The 23988-nt window shown below is 34.0% G+C and overlaps 1 protein-coding gene across 1 annotated transcript in view; it reads right to left on the minus strand.

The window, feature by feature from the left end:
• Positions 1-4196: 4196 nt before the first annotated feature.
• Positions 4197-23988, minus strand: part of auh (AU RNA binding protein/enoyl-CoA hydratase) — a 56312-nt gene continuing 36520 nt past the window's right edge. Inside the window, exons 7-10 of the mRNA XM_073829843.1 lie at positions 13053-13240; positions 12920-12970; positions 7843-7890; positions 4197-4303 (exon numbers count right to left, since the gene is read on the minus strand). Of these exons, the coding sequence (XP_073685944.1) occupies positions 4226-4303; positions 7843-7890; positions 12920-12970; positions 13053-13240 (365 nt within the window). The 3' untranslated portion in view covers positions 4197-4225. The remainder of the gene's footprint in view (positions 4304-7842; positions 7891-12919; positions 12971-13052; positions 13241-23988) is intronic.

The following is a 23988-nucleotide window of genomic DNA, read 5'->3' on the forward strand; positions in this document are numbered from 1 at the left end:
TATGTCATTGATGACACAAACATATTTTACTGCCTGATATCGAAGCTATGAAGAGCAGGATGTAGCTTTAAGATAACTTGAGTAAATACCTGAAGGCAATACCCATTGGAGGAAGTGAGACAACATTTATATTTCAGTACTAGTTTTTTTCCATTTGAATGACACAGCATAGATGTGTTTCAAAGCTTTATTGGATATATTACAAATATTCAAATCAACATTTTTTTTGTAAAACATTACCCTTAGGGCAAAAACCTTGGTGGGTGTTGACTGGACTACTTATGTGCACATGTTTAAAGTGAAAGCAGCTTTGACGCATAACATCAGAGCTGATTCCTGGAATCAACCTACCCAACCAGTTTTCTCTTCAGATTACTGAAGACTATAATGAATATATATATATATATATATATATATATATATATATATATATATATATATTACTAATGCAAAAGTTCCATTTTGTGTTAATTTGTAGTGCATTCTTTATTATTTTAACACATGAGAATGAACGACTTTTATATTACATGCACTACCAGCCAAAAGTTTTTGAATAGCAAAATGTTTTTTTAGAGGTCTCTTCTGCTCACCAAACCTGCATTTATTTGATTAAAAATGATTAAGAATTCTGAAATATTTTTAATATTTAAAAAAACAGCTTTTTATTTGAATATGTTTTAAAATGTAATTTATTTTCGTGATCAAACCTGAATTTTCAGCATCGTTACTCCAGTTTTCAGAGTCACATGATCCTTCAGAAATCATTCTAATTTGTTGATTTGCTGTTAATTTTTTTAGGATTCTTTGTTGAATAGAAATATCCAAAGATCAGCATTTATCTTAAGCTTTTGTATACATGCATTATACACTATAACAGGGTTCCCCAAATCTTACCCTGGAGGTCCAATGCACTGCAGAGTTTAGCTCCAACCCTGATCACACTCACCTACCTGTTATTCTCTAATGATCCTGAAGACCTTGATTAGCATTCTCAGGTGTGTTTGATTAGGGTAAGAGCTAAACTCTGCAGGAAAATGGATCTCGAGGTCCAGATTTGATGATCCCTGCACTATACCATTCAAAATGTCTTGTTTTGGCAAAAGAAATTATAGCAATTAATACTTTTATTTGGCAAGGATACTTTAAAGTGATCATAAAGACATTTATCATCTTACAAAAAACTTCTGTTTCAGATAGAAAACTTCTTTTGAACTCTTGAAGAACCTGAAAAAGAAAAATTCTACTCAGCATAACAAAAATAATAAAAATTAAAGCTGAAAGCAGCATTTAGCGGGGTTCGAGCATTTAAGGCCTTTTATGAGCATTTTTTTTATTTTAGCAATTTGAGGCCATTTAAAATAGAATTTTCATATTTTGACGCCTTTTTAACTGTTATAGCGCCACCTATGGTCTGATCTTAATGAAACTTTGTATGCTTGTTAAACGTCATCTGGTACGTTTTCACCAATTTTTGTAAAGTTTTGAGTTTTTGTTTAGTTTTTATAGGCTTTTGGGTATAGATTGCCACACCCCTTTTCTAAATGACCCTTTTATAGCCAACCAAAGAACAAAATTCCACATTTTTTTGATAATTATTGATCTAGAGAGTCAAGAGAATATTACTGCATAAAACCTAGGACTAGTTCGCAAAAGTAGGTTTTTAACATATTTGTGAATAATTAATGAACGATTTGATTGACAGCAATGATTCTTGAGGCAAAGTTTCTCGGCATGAGGAGGTCTATCAAATGATATGCATATTGTGTGGATGTGGGAAACTCCACGCGATTACAAAGCAAAAAAACTAGTTAGTGCCAACTAGTGGCCGATTTCTTTCAAAATTCTTACAGACCTTAAGGGCCATGAGTTGAACATGCCCACCGAGTTTCGTTCCGATTGACCTCCGTTAACCTTGTCAAATAGGTGCTCAAACTTCATTGGCCAATGGCGGCCATGTTTTTTTGGAATAAGCCAATGTTCTCATAGACACTTGAGCCCCTTTGGTCCAAGAGTCTGCATACCAATTTTCAAGTCGATTGGACTAACGGCTGTGTATGTATATATACATTTTTTTTCGTCTTATAGCGCCACCAAGTGGTCAAACTCCGCAATTGACCAAATATTGAGCTTATACACATGTGTACCAAGTTTGGTGAAGATATCTCATTCCATTCAAAAGTTATAGCCATTTAAGTAAAAGTGGCCCCGTCACTTGCGAACGTTTTGGTGGCCCTTTGCGACCGTAAGTCAAAAGTTCAACTTTTTTTTTGATAATTATTGATATTCAGTGTCCAGAGAATATTTCTGCACTGGTATGGTTCTGATCGGGCGAAAAACCTAGGACTAGTTCGCAAAAGTAAGTTTCGGATTCACGTCCATTTTTCGGGGTCAACCGTGCATCCACTTTTGTTCGGGCTGACCCAAGAATCGCAACAATGTAAAGTTTTTGAGTCTACGACAAACGGTTTGCGAGCTTAGGCCAAAAAACTGAAAAAAAATTTGTTTTTTGCGCTGTAGCGCCACCTGTGCTCCGATTGGGCTGATACTTTGATAGGTTCTCCTCGATTTTTGCTCTATCTTCTGACCAAGTTTCAAGTCTCTAGTCTCTAGGCCTCACCTGGCTTACACATAAAACATAAACACATTTCTATAATTCAAATCCGTTAAAGGATTGTTAGGCTGCATTAATTAGGTCAGCCGGAACCGAAAACACCTCCCATAACACCTGATGCACTCGTTGCATCGTAAGAAGAATGGCATCTACGCTAATATTAGTCTGTTTTCATTCTTATTCCGAGGTCACCGTAGCCACCAGACCCAGCCTGTATCCGGATAAGATGGTCACTGCAGTCCCCCGGATCCAGTCCGCACCAGCTCAGATCATGGATCACCACCTGGAGATGACTTCAATAGCCGTGGATGTCAACCAGATGAGCTCCAGAGACGGATCATCACTAAAGACCTCGCCAACCTAGACGGCCATCGGTGCTACACCACAGGAACCTGATGAGTTCTCTACAATCAGACATTGCTACAAACGGCTGGTTTGGTCTGGCCAGAGGAGAACTGGTCCCCCGACTGAGCCTGGTTTCTCCCAAGGTTTTTTTCTCCATTTCTGTCACCTGTGGAGTTTTGGTTCCTTGCCGCTGTCGCCTCTGGCTTGCTTAGTTGGGGACACTTTCCAGCGATATCGTATACTATTTGAACTGAACTGACGATGATATCACTGAATTCATTGATGAACTGCCTTTAACTGAAAATTGATTGTTTACAATAATGCATTACTTACACACTATTGTTCTGTTTAAATACTGTGCAGTTGCTTTGACACAATCTGTATTGTTACAAGCGCTATATAAATAAAGGTGACTTGACTTGACTTACGGTTTGGGCTGCACGTTCAGTTTTACATCAGAAAAAAAAAAAAATAGTAATAAAAATCCTTACAATTACAATAGGGTTTCAGCACTTCGTGCTCGAACCCCTAAATACTTTTTGAGAAGCAAATGAGAATATTAGAATGATTTCTGAAGGATCATGTGACACTAAGACCGGAGTAGTGATGCTGAAAATTCAGCTTTTAAATCACAGGAACAAATTTTAAATTTTCAAATATATTCAAATACATTTAAAAATATATTCAATTAATTTTAAAATATATTCAAATACATTTTCAAATATATTCAATTAATTTAAAAAATATATTCAAATACATTTTAAAATATATTCAATTAATTTTAAAATATATTCAAATACATTTTCAAATATATTCAATTAATTTAAAAAATATATTCAAATACATTTTAAAATATATTCAAATACATTTTAAAATATATTCATATAATTTTTAAAATATTCAAATAATAAATATATTCAAATAATAAGCAGTTATTTTAAATATTTAAAATTTCAGAATTTTACAGATTTTCCTGTAGTTTGGATGAAATAAGCACTTCTTCATCAAAAATCCTACTATTCAAAAATTTGAAACTGACTGCTAGTGTAACAAACACAATCAAAAGGAAAAAAAAATCACAAAGAAGTTGATCCACAATAGCTTTTATCTTTCAAACTTGCTCTTCAAATATTTTAGCTCAAATCTCCATCATCCTTTACCATCATCAGGCCCCCAGGGGCCCGGCAGCGCTCCAAAAATGTCAGGTATGCGACATTTCGTAAGGCGATTCAGAAGGCAGCTGCTTGTAATGGGGTTGTTAGACCGCTGTTACTCGCCCTTAAAGCGAGGAGGACGTTTCTCTTTGAACGCCTGCAAACCCTCCAGTCTGTCTTTGGTTGGGATCACCTAGGAGACAACAGAGTGCTGTATATCAGTGGAACGCTGGAGCTCTGCTTCTTAAGAGCTAAATATAGTGGCTTCCTGAGTGATCTAGGCCAGTGTTTGCTCTCTCATTATGTTAACACTGGAAACGGCTGATGCACTGATTTACATGCTTTCTCTTTACGTACTTAAATTTTTAGGCATTTCGGCAGGACACTATAAGAAACAAGAAGCAATAGGAAAGGAGAGAGGGAAACAGGATCAGGGTGGGACTCAGACGAGTAGATTTGTCAGAGCGGCACTCACATCCCTCTTGAAAGGTTTATTAAGTTAGCATGAGAAAGACAACTTACTGAAATGCTATTCAAACTTATTATTATTCTTTTACTTCTGAGACTAAATTTATCAACTCTATCTCCTCCTAGAGATTTAACTCTACAAACGCAGATCTTCAGACTGATCTGACTCTAGTTGCTGTATCTTTTCTAACTGATCAGACTTAAGGTTTTCCTAAAAATGACGATTAAATCCCATAGACTTACATTGACGGAATGTTCAAATGAGCTAACACTATTCAAACTCCAACTAATCATGCTACAAATATGATAGCAACATTCTAGCATACTAGCGACTTGCTAATCATGCTAACAAGCTAGTAACATGCTAATCATGCTACAAATATGACAGCAACATACTAGCAACTTGCTAATCATGCTAACAAGCTAGTAACATGCTAATCATGCTACAAATATGATAGCAACATACTAACATACTAGCAACTTGCTAATCATGCTAATCATGCTACAAATATGATAGCAACATACTAACATACTAGCAACTTGCTAATCATGCTAACAAGCTAGTAACATGCTAATCATGCTACAAAAATGATAGCAACATACTAGCAACTTGCTAATCATGCTAACAAGCTAGTAACATGCTAATCATGCTACAAATATGATAGCAACATACTAGCGACTTGCTAATCATGCTAACAAGCTAGTAACATGCTAATCATGCTACAAATATGATAGCAACATACTAGCGACTTGCTAATCATGCTAACAAGCTAGTAACATGCTAATCATGCTACAAATATGATAGCAACATACTAACGACTTGCTAATCATGTTAACAAGCTAGTAACATGCTATCATGCTACAAATGTTAGAAACATGCTAGTGATTTGCTAATCATGCTAACAACTTGATAATCATGTTAGAAACATGCTAGCAAAATGCTATCGAATTGTCAATCGTGCTAAAAACAGGATAGCAACTTGCTAATTAATCATGCTAAAACATGCTAGCAACTTGTTAATCATGTTGGAAACATACTAACAACATGCCAATCATGATAAAAACATGTTAGCAACTGCCCAATCATGCTAGCTACATGGTAATCATGCTAGAAGCAGACTAACATGCTAACAATTTGTTAATCATGCTAGAAACATGCTACCAACTTGCTATTCATGCTAGGAACATGTTAGCAACATGTTAACCACTTGCTAATCATGCTTACAACATGCTAGTAACTTGAGAATCATGCTAAAACATGCTAGCAAAAAGCTATCGACTTGCTAATCATGCTAGAAACAGGATAGCAACTTGCTAATCATGCTAGAAACAGGATAGCAACTTGCTAATCATGCTAGAAACATGCTAGCAAAAAGCTATCAACTTGCTAATCATGCTAGAAACAGGATAGCAACTTGCTAATCATGCTAGAAACAGGATAGCAACTTGATAATCATGCTTACAACATGCTAGTAACTTGTTAATCATGCTAAAACATGTTAACTTGATAATCATGCTAGAAACATGTTAGCACCCTGTTAATCGTGCTAGTAACATGCTTATCATGCTTGAAGCAGATTAGCAACATGCTAGTAACTTGTTAATCACGCTAAAACTGGTAACTTGATAATCATGCTAAAAACATGGTAGCAACTTGACAATCATGCTAGCAACATGTTAACCACTTGCTAATCATGCTAGAAACATGCTAGCAACTTGCTAATCATGCTAGGAACATGATAGAAACTTGTTATTTATGTTGCAAACATGCTAGCAACATGCTAATCATGCTTGAAGCAGACAAACAACATGCTAATTACTTGCTAATCATGATAGCAACATGCTAGCAAAATGCTATCGAATTGTCAATCGTGCTAAAAACAGGATAGCAACTTGCTAATTAATCATGCTAAAACATGCTAGCAACTTGTTAATCATGTTGAAAACATACTAACAACATGCCAATCATGATAAAAACATGTTAGCAACTGCCCAATCATGCTAGCTACATGGTAATCATGCTAGAAGCAGACTAACATGCTAACAATTTGTTAATCATGCTAGAAACATGCTAGCAACCTGCTAATCATGCTGACAACATGCTAGCAACTTGTTAATCATGTTAGAAACATGCCACCAACTTGCTATTCATGCTAGGAACATGTTAGCAACATGTTAACCACTTGCTAATCATGCTTACAACATGCTAGTAACTTGAGAATCATGCTAAAAACATGCTAGCAAAAAGCTATCGACTTGCTAATCATGCTAGAAACAGGATAGCAACTTGCTAATCATGCTAGAAACATGCTAGCAAAAAGCTATCGACTTGCTAATCATGCTAGAAACAGGATAGCAACTTGCTAATCATGTTAGAAACAGGATAGCAACTTGCTAATCATGCTAGAAACATGCTAGCAAAAAGCTATCGACTTGCAAATCATGCTAGAAACAGGATAGCAACTTGCTAATCATGCTAGAAACAGGATAGCAACTTGATAATCATGCTTACAACATGCTAGTAACTTGTTAATCATGCTAAAACATGTTAACTTGATAATCATGCTAGAAACATGTTAGCACCCTGTTAATTGTGCTAGTAACATGCTAGTAACATGCTTATCATGCTTGAAGCAGATTAGCAACATGCTAGTAACTTGTTAATCACGCTAAAACTGGTAACTTGATAATCATGCTAAAAACATGGTAGCAACTTGCTAATCATGCTAAAAACATGCTAGCAACTTGACAATCATGCTAGCAACATGTTAACCACTTGTTAATCATGCTAGAAACATGCTAGCAACATGCTAATCATGCTAGGAACATGATAGAAACTTGTTATTTATGTTGCAAACATGCTAGCAACATGCTAATCATGCTTGAAGCAGACAAACAACATGCTAATTACTTGCTAATCCTGCTAACAACATGCTAGTAACTTGCTTATGTTAGTAACATGTTGACAACATGCTATCTATCTCTGGCAGATTGTATTGGCCTTCAAAACATTCAAACTTTAACCTTCAAACTATTTCAGACTGAAAACTTTTAAAAAAAGTCTTCTCAAACTTTTAAAACTTTTTCAAACGTTCTGGTCCGGCTTTCTCAAGTCAACTTAAAGTTTGTCTCAACAAACTTTTTTATCTAGTTAATCATTGCTGTTAAATATATATTAATCAATGCTCAAAAAAAAAAAACTTAACCCAACAAAATTCTAGTTTGATTCTCAGATTAATGCAAATGTTCATTGTGTAAACATACCTGAGAATAGCACGCCTCTTCAATCGCTAATCCGGTCTTCAAATCCACCTGGAACAAATCAAGAACATCATGAACTAGTCTTGCGTCATGCAGGCTGTTTATATAAACCACAATTACTGTATTAGCCGCTGGAGAACTTAAGTCTGAAATGATGGTGAATGCATACACAACACACTTTCTTTTCTCCTCGTGACCTTGTAGGACTAAACAATCTAATAAACGTGCAAAAGCTCCTCATGGCAACACAGAAAAACCAAGGACTACTTTTGTAGCTGACCTTGGCATTTCGCAGAAACATACATATCTAAACTCTTCATCAGAAAAAACAAGCACATTTTAAGCAAATGTCCTTCAGCATTAAAAGCTCAATGGTGCTCTTTCTCTATTTAACTACCGCTCTTCTAAAAAAGGTCAGAGACAAACAAGCTATTTTGTGTCTTGGTGAAGAATCTTTAAACATAAAGAATAGTTTTTATTTTTAACCCAATCAGAATTTCTGGAAAAATTTACGTTGCTTTTTGCATGAAATTTGCTCTGAAAATTAATGTAGCACCTGCCCTAAACCTGAACCTAAATGATAATGTTCACAAATGAAATGGTAAGATAAAAATGCATTTGCTGAAGCAACAACGCAGTTTTAGATTTCATGGGCTCTTTATCTTGTTTGTGCTTCACAGGACTTGTATCAAAGCATTGCTTGACCAGGTGCGCTACCGAGCAAGTTTACTTTTTTAAATAAGCTATACATTTACGTGAAGGAAACATCAAAATGTTTTTGATTACAAATCATGTGCTGTGGCAAAATTGCTTTGAGGTCAAGTCAAGTTACCTTTATTTATATAGTGCTTTTACAACACAGGCCATAACACTGTTGACTATTCATCTTTATCTGCCCCTGTAATAATCATTTGTGTGGGAAGGAAAAAAAGCTGTTGTATTTTATGGCCAATAGTGTTTATTTTAGCGGGAAAATGCAGTGTATGCAACTGTATGTACAGTCACACTTTAGTTTGGAGACTCACTATTAACTACCAAACTCCAAATTTGCTGCTTTTAATAGTTAATAAGGTCGTTTTTAAGTTTAGGTGTGGTGTAGGATTAAAGGATCTAACAATATGGTCATGCAGAATAAGGCATTAATATGTACTTTTTAATAAGTACAGACAATATGTGACCCTGGACCACAAAACCAGTCATAAGGTTAAATTTGACAAAACTGAGATTTATGCATCATATGAAAGCTCAATAAATAAGCTTTCTATTAATGTATGATTTGACTGAGATACATCTATTTGAAATCAGAAATCTGAGGATGCAAAAAAATCAAAAAGACTGAGAAAATCACCTTTAAAGTTGTCCAAATTAGGTTCTTAACAATGCATATTACAAATCAAAAATTACATTTTGATATGTTTATAGTAGGAATTTTACAAAAAATCTTCATGGAACATGAACTTTACTTAATTTCTTAATGATTTTTGGCATAAAAGAAAAATCAAAAATTTTGACCCATACAATGTATTTTTGGCTATTGCTACAAATATACCCCAGCGACTTAAGACTGGTTTTGTGGTCCAGGGTCACATATGCTAGTAATATGCATGCTATTAAGCAACTAGTTAAAGGAGTTAACTTACAGAATAAAAAAAAAAAAACGTATAATTTACTAACCCCGTTTCTTTCTTCAGTTGCAAGGAAATTAAGGTTTTTGAGGAAAACATTCTAGGATTTTTCTCAATATAGTGGACTTTAATAGTGGGCAGTGGGTTGAAGATCCAAATTGCAGTTTTAATGCAGCTTCAAAGGGCTCTACACAATCCTAGCCGAGAAAGAAGGGTCTTATCTAGTGAAACAATCGTTTTCTTAAAACAACAAAAATGTATATACTTTTTAAACCACAAATGCTCGGTTTGCACCAGCCCATTCATAATCACTAGGGCTGCCCTTGACTAAAGTATCGACTAGTATTCATTTATTTTAAAGTATTAGTCGACTAATCGCTCGTTTATTAATAAACAATTTAAATAATAAGACTTTAATTGCCTACATAAATGCTCAAGTGCACACATAAAGCTTGCCACAGCACACCGGCAGAAGTAATGATTATAAAAACAGTGAGGAGGCTGCATTAACATTTTAACAATCTATAGATTAACTAGTGCTTTTTTTTGTTTTTGGCTTAAGAGATGAAGTTAGCAACTCTAATTTGTCATCTCCACAGTAGCGAATGCACCTGTATGCATGTTTCATACTGATCACACAATCATAGAATATTTGTTTTCCATTTGAATTTGTTTATTTGAAATATAAATATACATCTATATAGATATATTTTTCATGTCTGTAAGGCAAGTATGCAGAGTTTCGGTTAATTTTTTTAAGCACTTAAGTTTACAGAGACAGAGGCGGCAGAAATCCGTTTGCTTTCATTATTTTACAAAAACACAACGTTTTGTTGTTATTGTGTATATTCTCAAAACTATCATTTTCAATTACTTCAAAGTCACCACATCCGCCATTAAATAACAGCGACATTTATATTTTATTGTGAACAGTAATTGCTCTGCAGTAAAGTTATTCAAACCAGTAAATTTTTTGCTGATAATATTCTTTTGTTTTATGTCTGCAATAAATATGATTGACACATTATTGTTCATCAAACAGTGCCACCTCGAGGAATAAAGGTGAATTGCACATACTGAGTCATCAGATCAGAGGTTGCGTTAGACTTTAACACTGTCCGTTTTTGTGTTGCATTTAATTTAATATTCTTATTTTTAGAGCCAATATCAATTCTTAAACCCCAATCAATCTTTTGGTCTATGCTTTTTTCAGTTGATGAATGAACAGAATAAATAGTGCGCATCTAATAAATCGCAATAGGCTAAGTTCTGTGCTACTTTTGATATGAAAGTCTCAGATTTCAAATTCTGTTCATTTAATTAGAAACTCCAACCAATAAATATCGTTTTGGCGCTCTGTAATGTTGCTTGATTGATCGTTGTAGCTTACACTGGGTACTCGCCTGTCCGTAATCAAATGCTAGCAAAAGATTTATAGTAGTTTCGTTTTTGTCTTGGATCCCATGCTCTGGACTTGCCACCAACTGGAAAGGGGTGCGAATTACAGTTGAATTACAATAGATCACCCTCAGTTTAATCTGTCAAAGTAATGGAAAGCCTCCAGATTTTTCCATCAGGATTTAAAAAAAATATATAAATTTTCGGTTAACGCGACCTCTGCATCAGATATTTACATATTTTTGTGCGCAAAAAAAAATAGCACTGTTACACACCTCAGGTCTCTAGCGACCCTATACACTTTTTTTTACAAAAAAAAAAATTAATCAGAAAACAGATATATATTTATATTTTATAATTTTTTTTCTTATTACATTGTTTATAATGAATAGATAGAAACACTAAAAAAGCTGATGTCAAACATAAATAAAAAATGATGAGACATGACATCACGAACTAATGACTTTATATAAATGTAATCTTTACAGTACTACTTTATCTGTATCTGATTTAGATCGAGCAGAAATCTGTGAGAAACATAACAACCCAAAGACAAAATAACAGTAAGCAATAGCCATGTAGGCAGCACTGTGTCATATGCCATAACTGTGCACAAGGTGTACGAGTCTCAGCTCAAGGTTTAGGCGTATTTGTTCATTAATGACATTATAAGCCACTAGTTGACGTCGACTCTACTTTTATCACATAAATGTCAACTTAAGGAGAGACACTGTAGGCAAAACACAGTTTTTTCATGCACCTGTCAAGTTTGAAATTTTGGGCATAAAGTGTTTTTTCTGACTAGTGGAAAGAAAACATCAAAAATACACTGTTAATTGTATATTGTATTTTATAGCACTTTATCTATTTGTGCCAATAGATTTAAATTACAATCCATACTTTTAAAGGCCATTTTCTCAAAATGATTTTTTTCCTCCTAGACTGAGCCATAAATCTCCACTTCAGGAACACTTACACACAAACATAAATTTTTTATTCCTGTCTATATTCTGAAAATTTACAGAGGGATTTGTTCATAAATTACTTGCTTGATTTTATATTTTATCCCCCCAAAAATGGTAAAAAAAAAAAGTGTTTTCTGTCTGTTCTAGGTTTTTTCTGAACAATGGCATGACGAAATGAGATACCCAAAATGCCCTCTGTAAAAACATTTGACTCTAATATGTCAAAAAAATTCAACAAGAATTCTGAAACTGACTTGACCCAGTGTTTAGTTTTTTGTACTTGAAATGCATGCAAATTAGCCAATATTTCGTTAAATAATTTCTCATTTGCATAATAAAACCTAACATTTTAGAAAACTTGTAATATATAAAATGTTTGCAATTATCAATGTAATCAATCAACTAAGATGATAACTATTGGTTCATTTTCTTACCCTACTCACCTGCAGTGTCTCGCCTTTAAAACATCTGAAGTCGTTCAACCCCTAGTACAGATAAATATTTTGGATTTTTTCAAAAATGCAGGTAGACGCACATTTTCCAATGTGCCTACGTTGGCATTTTCCTCTTTTAATGACTTCAACAGAAAAGTTGAGGAGGTCTCTGGCTCTCTGCTATGTTAGGTCACTTCCTAGGGGACCTGTGGCCTAAGGGACCTGCAATGTGTTTACAGACCGGCCTCTGGGGTCAAGGTAATGTCATGAAGCAGACTCCCTCTATGGTATCTCGGATGACAGCGGCACATGACTTCACATACAAACACACTTTCACTGGAAGGCTTATACATGATGACAGATGAGAGAAGTACAGTAGGTAGTACAGCACAGTGGTTTATCTTATGTATCACCGTATGTCTGTTCTGATATGTTTGCTTATATTGAACAGCACAATATCAAAATAAACTTCCAAAATAGAGGAGATATGTGGCCTTTATCTTTTTTTGTGACGCCAATGATGGTTTGTTTATACTCTAAAATAACATTCAAGTCTCTTGGTAGCAGATGTCAACACACACAGGTATAAAATGGCATCAGCACAAGAAAATAACTCTTAATTTTTGACCAGACAAGTCTGTAAAATGTCTAATCTTACCTCTATTCCCTGGTTGATTGCTAGCTTTGCCATTCTAATTGCTATTGGCCCCTGCAAGAGAACAATCAAAGCTTCATTAGAATAATGCGCACAAAGGAACTGTTCACTGAATGAACTAGCACAGCTGTTACACCTGAGGGATGATTTCACGGGCCAGATCCAGAGCTCGCAGATAGGCCGCATCTCCGCTCTTATTCTGCTCCACGGCGTGATTCACAAGGCCGAGACTCTTGGCTTCGTCTCCGCTCAGCGCCCGCGCCGCAAATATCAACTCTTTAGCTACAGACACTCCTACAGTTCGTGGCAGACGCTGAGTTCCCCCTACAGACAAAACATGACAAATAAGATTCAAACAGCCAGGTATTTTATTAGACATCACACTCAAAACATCTATGATTAAATGCACTACCAGTATTCGGACAGTACGATTTTAGATGTTTTCTCTTTTGCTCACCAAGCCTGCTTTTATTTGATTCAACATACAGCAAAAGCTGTAAAATTGTGAAATAGTTTTACTATATAAAATAACTGCTTTCTATGTCAATATATTATAAAATATAATTTATTCATGTGATGAAAGCTACATTTTCAGCATCATTACTCCAGTCTTCTGTGTCACATGATCCTTCAGAAATTATTCTAATATTCTCATTTGCTGCTCAAGAAACATTTTATTATGATTATCAATATTTAAAACAGTTGAGTACTATATATATGTGACCCAGGACCACAAAACCAGTCATAAGGTAAAATTTTACAAAACTGAGATGTATACATCATATGAAAGCTCAATAAATAAGCTTTCTATTGATGTATGGTTTGTTAGGATAGGACAATATTTGGTCGAGATACAACTATTGGAAAATCTGGAATCTGAGGGTGCAAAAAAATCAAAATACTGAGAAAATCACCTTTAAAGTTCTTCAAATTAAGTTCTTAACAATGCATGTTACTAATCAAAAATTACATTTTGATATATTTACAGTAGGAATTTTACAAAAATCTTCATGGAACATGATCTTTACTTAATTTCCTAATGATTTTTGGCAAAAAAGAAAAATCAATAATTTTGACCCATACTATGTATTTTTGGCTATTGCTACAAATATACCCCAGTGACTTAAGACTGGTTTTGTGGTCCAGGGTCACACACACACACACACACACACACACACACACACACACACACACACACATATACACACACACACACACACACACACACACACACACACACACACACACACACACACACACACACACACACACACACACACACACACACACACACACACACACACACACACACACACACACATACATACAGTGCCTTGCGAAAGTATTCATACTCCTTTTTTTGGCATTCATATTGCTTCTAGATGTTCCTACACTTGGAGTGGAGTTAAACTGTGGCAAATTCATTTGAATGAGTCTGATTTAGAAAGACACACACCTCTCAGAAAAGGTCTAACAGCTGAAAATGCAGATCAGAGCAAAAACCAAGTCCTGAGGTCAAGATAACTGCCTGTAGAGCTCAGTGACAGACTTGCGTTAAGGCAATGATCTAGAGAAGAGTTCAGAAAAAAATCTGCTGCACTGAAGGTTGACAGAAGCATTATCCATAATGGAAGACGACTGGAACAACTAGGACTCTAGAAAATGTCTGCCAGCCTCCATCCAAGCTGACAGAGATGGAGAGGTGAAAAGGTGAGGCAAAGAATGGCAGATAATTGCCAAATGCAGATGTGCAAAGCTTGTCACATCAGACCCAAAAAGACTTGAGGCTGTAAAGGTGCTTCAACTATGTACTGAGTTAAGGGTATGAATACTTATGCAATGTACTTATTTCAGTGTTTTATTTTTAATACATTTGTAAAATTTGCAAATCTGGTTTTTGCTTTGTCATTATTATGGTGTATGGAGTGTAAATTGATGTGGGGAAAAAATTATTTAAAGCAGTTTAACATACGATGTTACGATGTCCACGTCAAAAGAAATTTACAAAAGTTATTTTATGTCCCATAGAAAGCACATTAAATGTAAGTATAGTGTCTATTTTAAATGTTTCAAATAAGTTTTTGAAAAATTAAAAAATGTCAAAATTTAGTTGAAATAATACATTGTCATTCAGTTTAACACATTATTTATGTAAAAATTCAAACATGCTCATTCTGACTTGTACATATTAAAATTTCTAAAAGAATTAGGGAGCATATGCATTTTTATTGTGTTTAAATGAGTAAAAAATTCTTACTGACAAACTGGCAAAGCCTAGGATAGTAGCAGATTTTAAAAATGTGGAATTAAAACTAATTAGTATTTGGGGTGAAAGTAATTTGTCTATTAATATGTCAGAAATTGATTTTTGTTGTAAATATGCCTGACAAGATTGTTACACTGAGTGACATTTTAGTGGGTGTCTTCTGTAAATTAGGGTAAAATGTATGATATTTATTTTTTGCTCAGAAAAAAAAAAACAAAAAACAAAAAACTGCAATTAAAATAAACAGAAAACTTTTAAATATTTCTTGGGAAAAACAACACCACTTTAAAGCAGTATTACACTTATTGTTTTTATGCTTAAACAATTTTCCGTCTTTGACCCATATATATATATTAATTTAAATTAAATTAATAAATTAATACTTTTTCGTTTAAAATAAAGATCAAAAGTTTTTACATTTTTAATATTTAAATCAATAAAATAAAAGTTTTATTAAATTCCATAAAGGTTTAGATCAAAAGTAATGATAAAGACATTTATTTTGTATTTTGTTACAAAAAATTATTCAAAGAAACCTGAAAAAAAAATGACTTGGCTGTTTTCAACAATAATAATAAATGTTTTTTTGAGCAGCAAATCAGAATATTCGAATGATTTCTGAAGGATCATGTAACTGGAATAATAATGCTAAAAATTCAGCTTTGAAATCACAGGAATAATTTACATTTTAAAATATATTCAAATAGAAATCAGTTATTTTAAATAGTAAAAATATTTCAAAATTGTACTGTTTTTGCTGTACTTTGAGTCAAATAAATGCACGTTTGGTGAGCAGAAGAGACTTTAGAAAAACATTACAAAATCTTATTGTTCAAAAATTTATGACTAGTAGTGTATAAACATCACATGTTAAAAGTTTGGGTTTGTAAGATTGTTAAATGTTTTTATTTAATAAATGTAAATTAAAAACAGTAATATTGTGAAATTATTAACAGTTTTAAGTTTCAATATATAGTAGTCCACATTTGAAGTGGATCAAAAACGTTCATCAAAGACAAGAATGGGTATTATTTTGCTTTTAGGACAACTTTGATGAAAGATTTTGATCTATTTCAAATGCTGACTATTGCATTTTAAAACATACTATATTTCTGCAATCAAAGCTGACTTTTCAGCATCATTTCTCCAGTCTTCAGTGTCACATGATCCTTCAGAAATCACTCAAATATGCTGATTTGAAACATTTCTTAATACCAGTGTTGAAAACAGTTGTGCTGTTTTAATATTTTTATGGAAAATGTGATCAAATATTTCATAGAAATCATTTATTAAACAGACGCTGTATACTTTGATAGTACTTTCTCTCTCCAAACTGTCTTCCAAAAACTAGTTTTCTGACTGAAAAAACTATAGTATCACATTATTTTTTTCCCTCTTTGTTGTGTCTAGGGCTTTCTAAGGATGCTTTTTTTATTATTTTATTTTAAAAGTGTTACAAAACTCTTCATTTGAGCACAGGTCAGTTCTGACTACAATTAGAAAAACTTGCAAAAAGTGTGTTGGAAGTGAGAATAAAGGTCACATGAGGTCTGATTCAGACACTTGTATTTCTGAGATGATTAATGTGCAATGCATGTTTTAATTCACCACTCACTTCATGAATAAACTTATAATAGTTGGCACTTCCTTACTGCTTATAATAGTTGGCAGTTGTTAAATTTAGAGTGGATTAAGAGATCTAAAATATGGTTATGTCAAATAAGGCATTAATATGCGCTTTACAAGCTAATATGCATGTTAGTTATGAGTGAGAACTGGTCCAAAAATAAAGTGTGACCCACGATTGCAACAAATTTATGTGTATTTGTAACATGTAGTCTATCTTTGTTCTTATTTGTTTTTTAAAAACAAAGAAAAAATATTGACAAAGATTTTTTCCTTTGCCTACTTTGGCCTAAATAAATCTTTTTACTTTATATTTTGCTAATAGGCTGTACTGCTCAGACAACTTGCAAAATAGTGAAACCAACATGACAAAGAATCGTGATAAAAACATGACTCATGATATTTCTGAAAAATGATATTTTGCCAGTCAAGTTCGGTTTAACTTGAAGAAATTGTGACAGAAATATAATAATATTACTACTACTACTAATATTCTGAAAAATGTAAATACCCAACACAGTATTTCTGAAAAAATAAAATAAAAATAAATTATTTAATTAGACATGCTTTTAATTATTAAAACCATTAAAATGGAATCCAAAAAATTAAGGCGAGACACTGCAGGTGAACTTAGCCAGTTGATTGGTTACATTGATAATTGCAAACATTTTTTGTATTACAATTTTTCTAAAATGTTAAGTTTAACTTTGCAAATGATGCATTATTTAATGAAATATGTGCTAATTAGCACAAAAATCTAAACACTGGATGAAGTCAGTTTTGAAATTCAAATTTTTTTGGACATATTAGAGTCATATTGAAGTTTTCACAGAGGGGATTTTGGGTATCTCATTTCGTCACGCCATAATTCAGAAAAAACTTAGAACAGCCAGGAAACACTATATTTTTACCATTTTTGGGGAACAAAATGTTGTATAAAATCAAGCAAATTACATATGAACAAATCCCTCTGTAAAAACTTTCAAGATATAGGCAGGAATAAAAATGTAAACTTTGGTGTGTGTAAGAGCTACTGAAGTGGAGATTTATGGCTCAGTGTAGGAGAAAAACTCATTTTGAGCAAACGGCCTCTAAAAATATGCATTGTAATTAAAATCTATTGACACAAATAGATAAAGTGCTATAAAAGAAACACTTAACAGTGTTTTTTGGATGTTTTCTTTCCACTAGTCTGAAAAAAGTACTTTATGAAACAGCAAAAAGCCCAAAATCTCAAACTTGACAGATGCATGAAAAAAGTTTTTGCCTGCAGTGTCTCTCTTTAATGGAAAACACAGAATTTGGTAAAAATAAAAACTTATTTCATAGGGCCTTAAAAATGTAATTTTTGATAAACCTTTAACAAATTGCTGTTCAATTGTGTAAGTTTCATGATGAGTCTGAAACAGAAAAAACTGAATACAAAAAATAAAATAAAACTGATTTTATAGGGCCCTAAGTCTGTTATAACCAGAGATACACAAGTGGTGTGCATGCATGAACAAAATAATAATAATAACAATAATTAAATGTGCTGGGTAAATACGTTTTGCTTTTTAGATGCCATTAATTTGTGCCTTTTAAGCACTAATAAGCTAACATGTATGCTAGTTATGTGTAAGAACTGGTCCAAAAATAAAGTGTGACCCACAATTGCAACGAAAGACTGAATTTCAACAGTGCACCTCTTCATACAACTAGAAACTCTCATGCGATCAATGCCTATTGCACTCATTTCAAAGGTGTTGGTCATGCACTAAAAGAGTCACGTTGGAGGACAAACACACATGACCTGTTTCAGCATGATATTGACTCACAGAGGAGGCTGAGTGTTAGAAAACACCTGTCTCAGAAAACCGGAAAAAAACAAAACAAAGCTTATTGTTTTATGATGAGTCTTTCGATTGGGTCAATAAATCATTGGCACAACTTCTTGGTTGCACCCAAGTTCCTAGGAGTTTCTGAAATAAATATTTATTTCAGATTAAGCTCAACACGTGCAACTCTAAGGCCAATTGTTTACACTGTCAGTTAAATGTGACCCAATTCCGATTTTTTTGCTCATATGTGACACAGATCGGATCTGTTCTATGCCAGTGTAAACGGGTAAAAAACGCATGCACTTGGATATTTTAAGATCAGTTTCAGGCCTCATTCAAATGTAGAAATAAATCAGATATTAATCGGATGTGCAGATGCGACTGTCATGTAAACATTGCGTTCTGTACGTCATTAAAATTGTTACAATTTTGTACTTCTCCGCAGTTTAATGATGTCTTATTTTTACCTGCTGGCAAAATTAGTGTAAATGCGCACAGGATATTTTGAGCTACAGGCAAAATGGTAAAATTTTTTAAAAAATGTCAGCTGAGGTTTTCACAAAAATGAGTTTATTAAGCCCCTGTCTAGCGATCCCAAATTAGACATCTAAAACTTCTTCATTTGTACATTTACTGAGAGAATTACCTTTTCTCTGCTCGCTTCTCACGCTGACTCTCATCCAAAGTGTGTGCACAATGCGCTTCCAACGACGCACAAACCCAATAAATACACATATACACAGAATTACAGTATTTCAGTTTTCACACAAACTTAATCTGTTCTGTTGGGGGGAAACATCTGATGTGTAACATTATATTTGATTGGTGCATTACAGGATATCTCTGCACTTTATTAAACTGCTTTTGTAGTTTTACTAATCAATTTATTTCTAATAAACACATTTGAGTATTTGTGTTTTCGCACATGAATGATTTTGTTTAAATGTAAATGATAAAGGTAATGCATTTTTTTCTTTCTAGGCTATTTGTTATACTGTTTTTCACATCTGTTCTTGTTTATAATAGCAAAGATAAAATAAAAACAAGCTGTATTGTGATTATTAATATAGCAGTTATTAATAAGAAAAGAACTGGAGGATAACTTTAATCTCTCAAAATCAACTTTGCTGACTCTATCGACTTCAAACGGGTGTAGCGTAGTCCAACAAATCATGCATCACTTTTTTAAAATTTGTTAATTGTGACTGGTTTGATCAGCACTGATCACATATTATTCTCAGGAGGAAGCACGTGTACAGGAGGTAAACGACAACAACGCATGCGCGATGTTTAAGATGGTATGGCAGGTGTAAACGCATGAATCGGATATGGGTCACAACTGAAAGAACCTGTAAACAGACAGCCAATGAAAAAAAAAAACAGATATAGGCAACAAATCAGAATTGGGCATCAAGACCTGCAGTGTAAACAAGGCCTTAAAGTCACAGTCAACATGTACAGAAATGTCTGTATTTATGGCCACTCCAATGCAATTCAACAGAGACCAGAAAGGAGTCCTAATTATTTTATATTAAATTCAACACAGGAGAATAAAGAGACAAATGAAGGCGTGTGTCGATGTTTGACAATCTGAACCTGTTGAACCCATAAGTATGACAGGCTTTAATGTTTTTAAACAATAGCCACAAACTTACCTATTTAGCACCTGGAAATGAACTGATATCTAGGAAGTATGTTAAAAACATTTGACTGGTTTAGCTACTCAAGGCATGACAAGTATTAGGAAGGAAATTTTTATGTGCTAAAGTTGTAGTCAAAGACAAACTGTGCATGTTGAAAACACTTGCGTTTAAAGAACAGTTGATGCAAAACTAAAGATTCTGTCAGTATTTGCTGTAAATACTCTTTTTTTACCCCATAGAAATTAGACGCTTGAATATTTTCACTGATCTCTTCCATAAAGCACAGTTCACGATAAGCAGGGTTGTCAAGTTCTAGACAGAACACAAATAAATCAGCATCAACGTTAGATCATATTTAAAAGCAGATCAAATTAAATCTGGCACATAATAGCAATGTTTAATGTGTGTCTTTTGATAATGTACAGCCTGTTCTTCACACACATAAAGATAATCACGTCTGCATTCCAATTAAAAAATGCCACCGGCTCAAAACTGGTTTCCTTATGTGCCATAACTAAATACAGTTGCGCAAGTCAGAGAGTAAGAGATACAGTATGTAGCCTGAAATGGAAAAGGTTTCTGTGAAAGGGAAGATTATCAGTGAATGATTCACTTTTTAGTCTGGTCCTCACATTATCATCTGGCTACAAATGTAAAGTCAAATGGACTGACTTTGTGGTTCTTTCTACACTGTAAAAAGTTTGCACCAGATTCAACTTAAAAACCTAAGTTCAGCAGCTGCCTTAAAAATTTAAGTTACATCGACTTATAACTACAAGTCATTTTAACTTATTACAATAAAAATGAGTTGATTTAACTTGTGAGTTGAAATGAATTAAGTTGATTTAACTTAAAATTTTAAGGCAGCTGCTAAACTTTTTTTTTTAAAGTTTTTAAGTTGAAACTGGTGAAAAATGTTAGTGTTGTTTATTTGCGTTTTCTTGGACATGGATTGTTGTTGTATGGAAAATAGCTGTTTGAAGATTGAATATTAAAGAAAGCGCCACAACATAAAGGTTTGGATAAACACAAGGGCGACTAAACTTACATTTTTAGGAATTTCTTTAATCACTCTGTAGGGTTCTATGATTTCCGCAATGCGGAAAATGCGGAAGAAATAGTGTAATCCAGTCATAAAAATTGAATTTTCTGTATAGTGCAGGAAGAATAAATCAAAAGTAGGTCAGTACACTTAAAGGTGCCATAGAATGGAAAACTGTTTTTGCCTTGGCATAGTTGAATAATAACAGTTGTGCACATGAACATGACATACCGTGAGTCTCAAACACCATTGTTTCCTTATATAAATCTGGTGTTTGCAAAAGACCACTGAAAAAGAGGCCAATTCCAACATAACACAGACTATTACGTAATAGTCGTGATCATTAATAGTCACACCCCCAACATTTGCATCGCCCAATCATCACTGATTCTGCAGATAGGCTATTGCGAAAAAACAAAGCGAGGACAATAGCGAAAATGGCAGATCACGGGAATAAATGTTATGTTCCAGGTTGTGCAGGAGATGTTAAGTGCAGAGATGGGTTGGTGTCTGTACTCAGAAAGTCACGGAAAACAAATAACGTGTTCTAATAAAATAAGGCGAGCCACTAAAGGGACATGGTTAGCTTCTTTTTAGCGATAGTCTGTTACATTGCAATACATAAGATTTCACTTACCACATTAACAGAGTAAGGAGAGATGACTACACAGATGATGGTGAATGATTTACAGATCCTGAGCATCATTAACAAGCATCTAAACTTGTCAAATGTGTGGTAAGTACTGCCACTGCAGTACACAGAGCATGTGTGATCGCAAATCAAAAATGAAAGTAAAATTATCGTGCATTCAGAACAGCAGTTTCAATTACCCGCATATTAATAGTGGCTAGGGCTCCGTGATTAAATATATATAATGAGTAGGGTTGTGTATCGAGAACCGGTTCCATTTTAGAACCGGTTCCAAATTTCCATTAACCGTGTATTCTATAAGACACGCGCATTTCGATTCTGCTTAACGATTCCCGCGTTCGCATTTTAATGTGATTTTCAAACGATTTAAGTGGAGGAAAGAAGAGAACTTGCACATTGTTTGCGAGCAGTGCACACATCTGAAACGCGAGCACGGAGAACAGCGGTCCCGATGCGGGTTCCCGACCTGTGTCCGTTCTCGAAACAGTTCCGTGCATTTCCACTGCAGAAAAGGTTGTTCCGGCCCTGAACTGACTTCTCTTTCACATTTATTGACCTGTATGAACGAAATACGTCAGCATATCCTCATAAACACAGCGTTTTTTGTCTTGAGTGAACGTAAACAGATAAGAAAGAAAACGCATGTGTAACAGTATTCTTAGGTCTGTGTTCGGTGTTAAAGAGACAGCCGCCTGTCATAAATGTTAATCAAAGAACAAAAGAAAATCATTAACTGACTGAATATCTTTTATAAATTTAATGAGGACTAATCAATATTTTATTTATGAAAAGAACACTATGCAGTGTTTTTAAACTTTTGATTTAAATTTCTGTACCTGACATTTGTTCAGTTTTATTTATTTATGCTATTTATTATAACTTGTCTTTAACAATTTAATGTTTGAAATTTATATTAGACTAGTTGTTTGTTTTCTGTGGTATTTTTTGGTAAAACCATAGGCAAAAGACAGAATAAAAATGTTTGACTAAAAACTTTTTAATGGATTTTTTTTTATCATATTGGAATCAGAATGAGGAATCGATAAAAATCGGAATCGATAAGCAGAATCGGAACCGGAATCAGAATCGATAAAATTCAAACGATACCCAACCCTAATAATGAGCCACTCTGTGAAACAGCCAATTAGAACAAAGCTCATCATTATTATTCATGAACCTTCCAAATAAGGTAATAACAGACCATTTGTTTTTAGGCACAAATCCTAGGGTTGTAAATGAACTTGTAAAACGGTTTCTATTTTTGCCCTTTCCTATGCCATATACCTTCGGTGTAGATATTGAAGAACAATATGGCACCAAATGCATTCTATAGCATCTTTAAATCAAACTGTGAATAATTATTAGACTGCAAAAATACTATTTAAATATGACTTCTGCATGTTTTGCATGTCTCTGTGTAAATTAATGGCGCAGATCATATACATATAACATATACATATAACATATACATATAACATATAATACATATAATCATATACAAACGGAAACTTCAACGTCTTCACTAGGGGTGTGCGATATGACGATTTTTGATCATGAACGATAAAAATGTCTCCGTAATCTGCTTTTGAAAAAACTTCATAGTATCATGCTACAGCATGCCTCCTTCTCAATATACTGTACAACACAACATATATTCACTCACAGGATACTGCACTTATTCACAATCACAAAAGTACATTATTTCTATGTGCTTTAAAGCCTTGCCGGTTAAATAATGTTATTTCGTTTGCGCACTGTTCTGGCATGCGCTTTATGAGCATGTACACCTAAAAGCCTGTCAAACAGCGCCAGATTACTGGACTATGCTATCTTTCGCATCTGATTCACTAATACTGTCAAAAACACACAAGGATTGCATATAAACACAGTTGGTTATGTCTAAGCCTGTATATTAGATGCGTGCAGCTCTTAAAGTGACTGAACTAAACATGCTGCCGATTGTCATTAAAGGGACTCACTCACTCATACATGTTGTCCCAAACCTCTATTATTCTCGTGCTGA

This window comes from Garra rufa, chromosome 23 (genome assembly GCF_049309525.1).
Source record: "Garra rufa chromosome 23, GarRuf1.0, whole genome shotgun sequence".
Taxonomy (NCBI): Eukaryota; Metazoa; Chordata; class Actinopteri; order Cypriniformes; family Cyprinidae; genus Garra; species Garra rufa.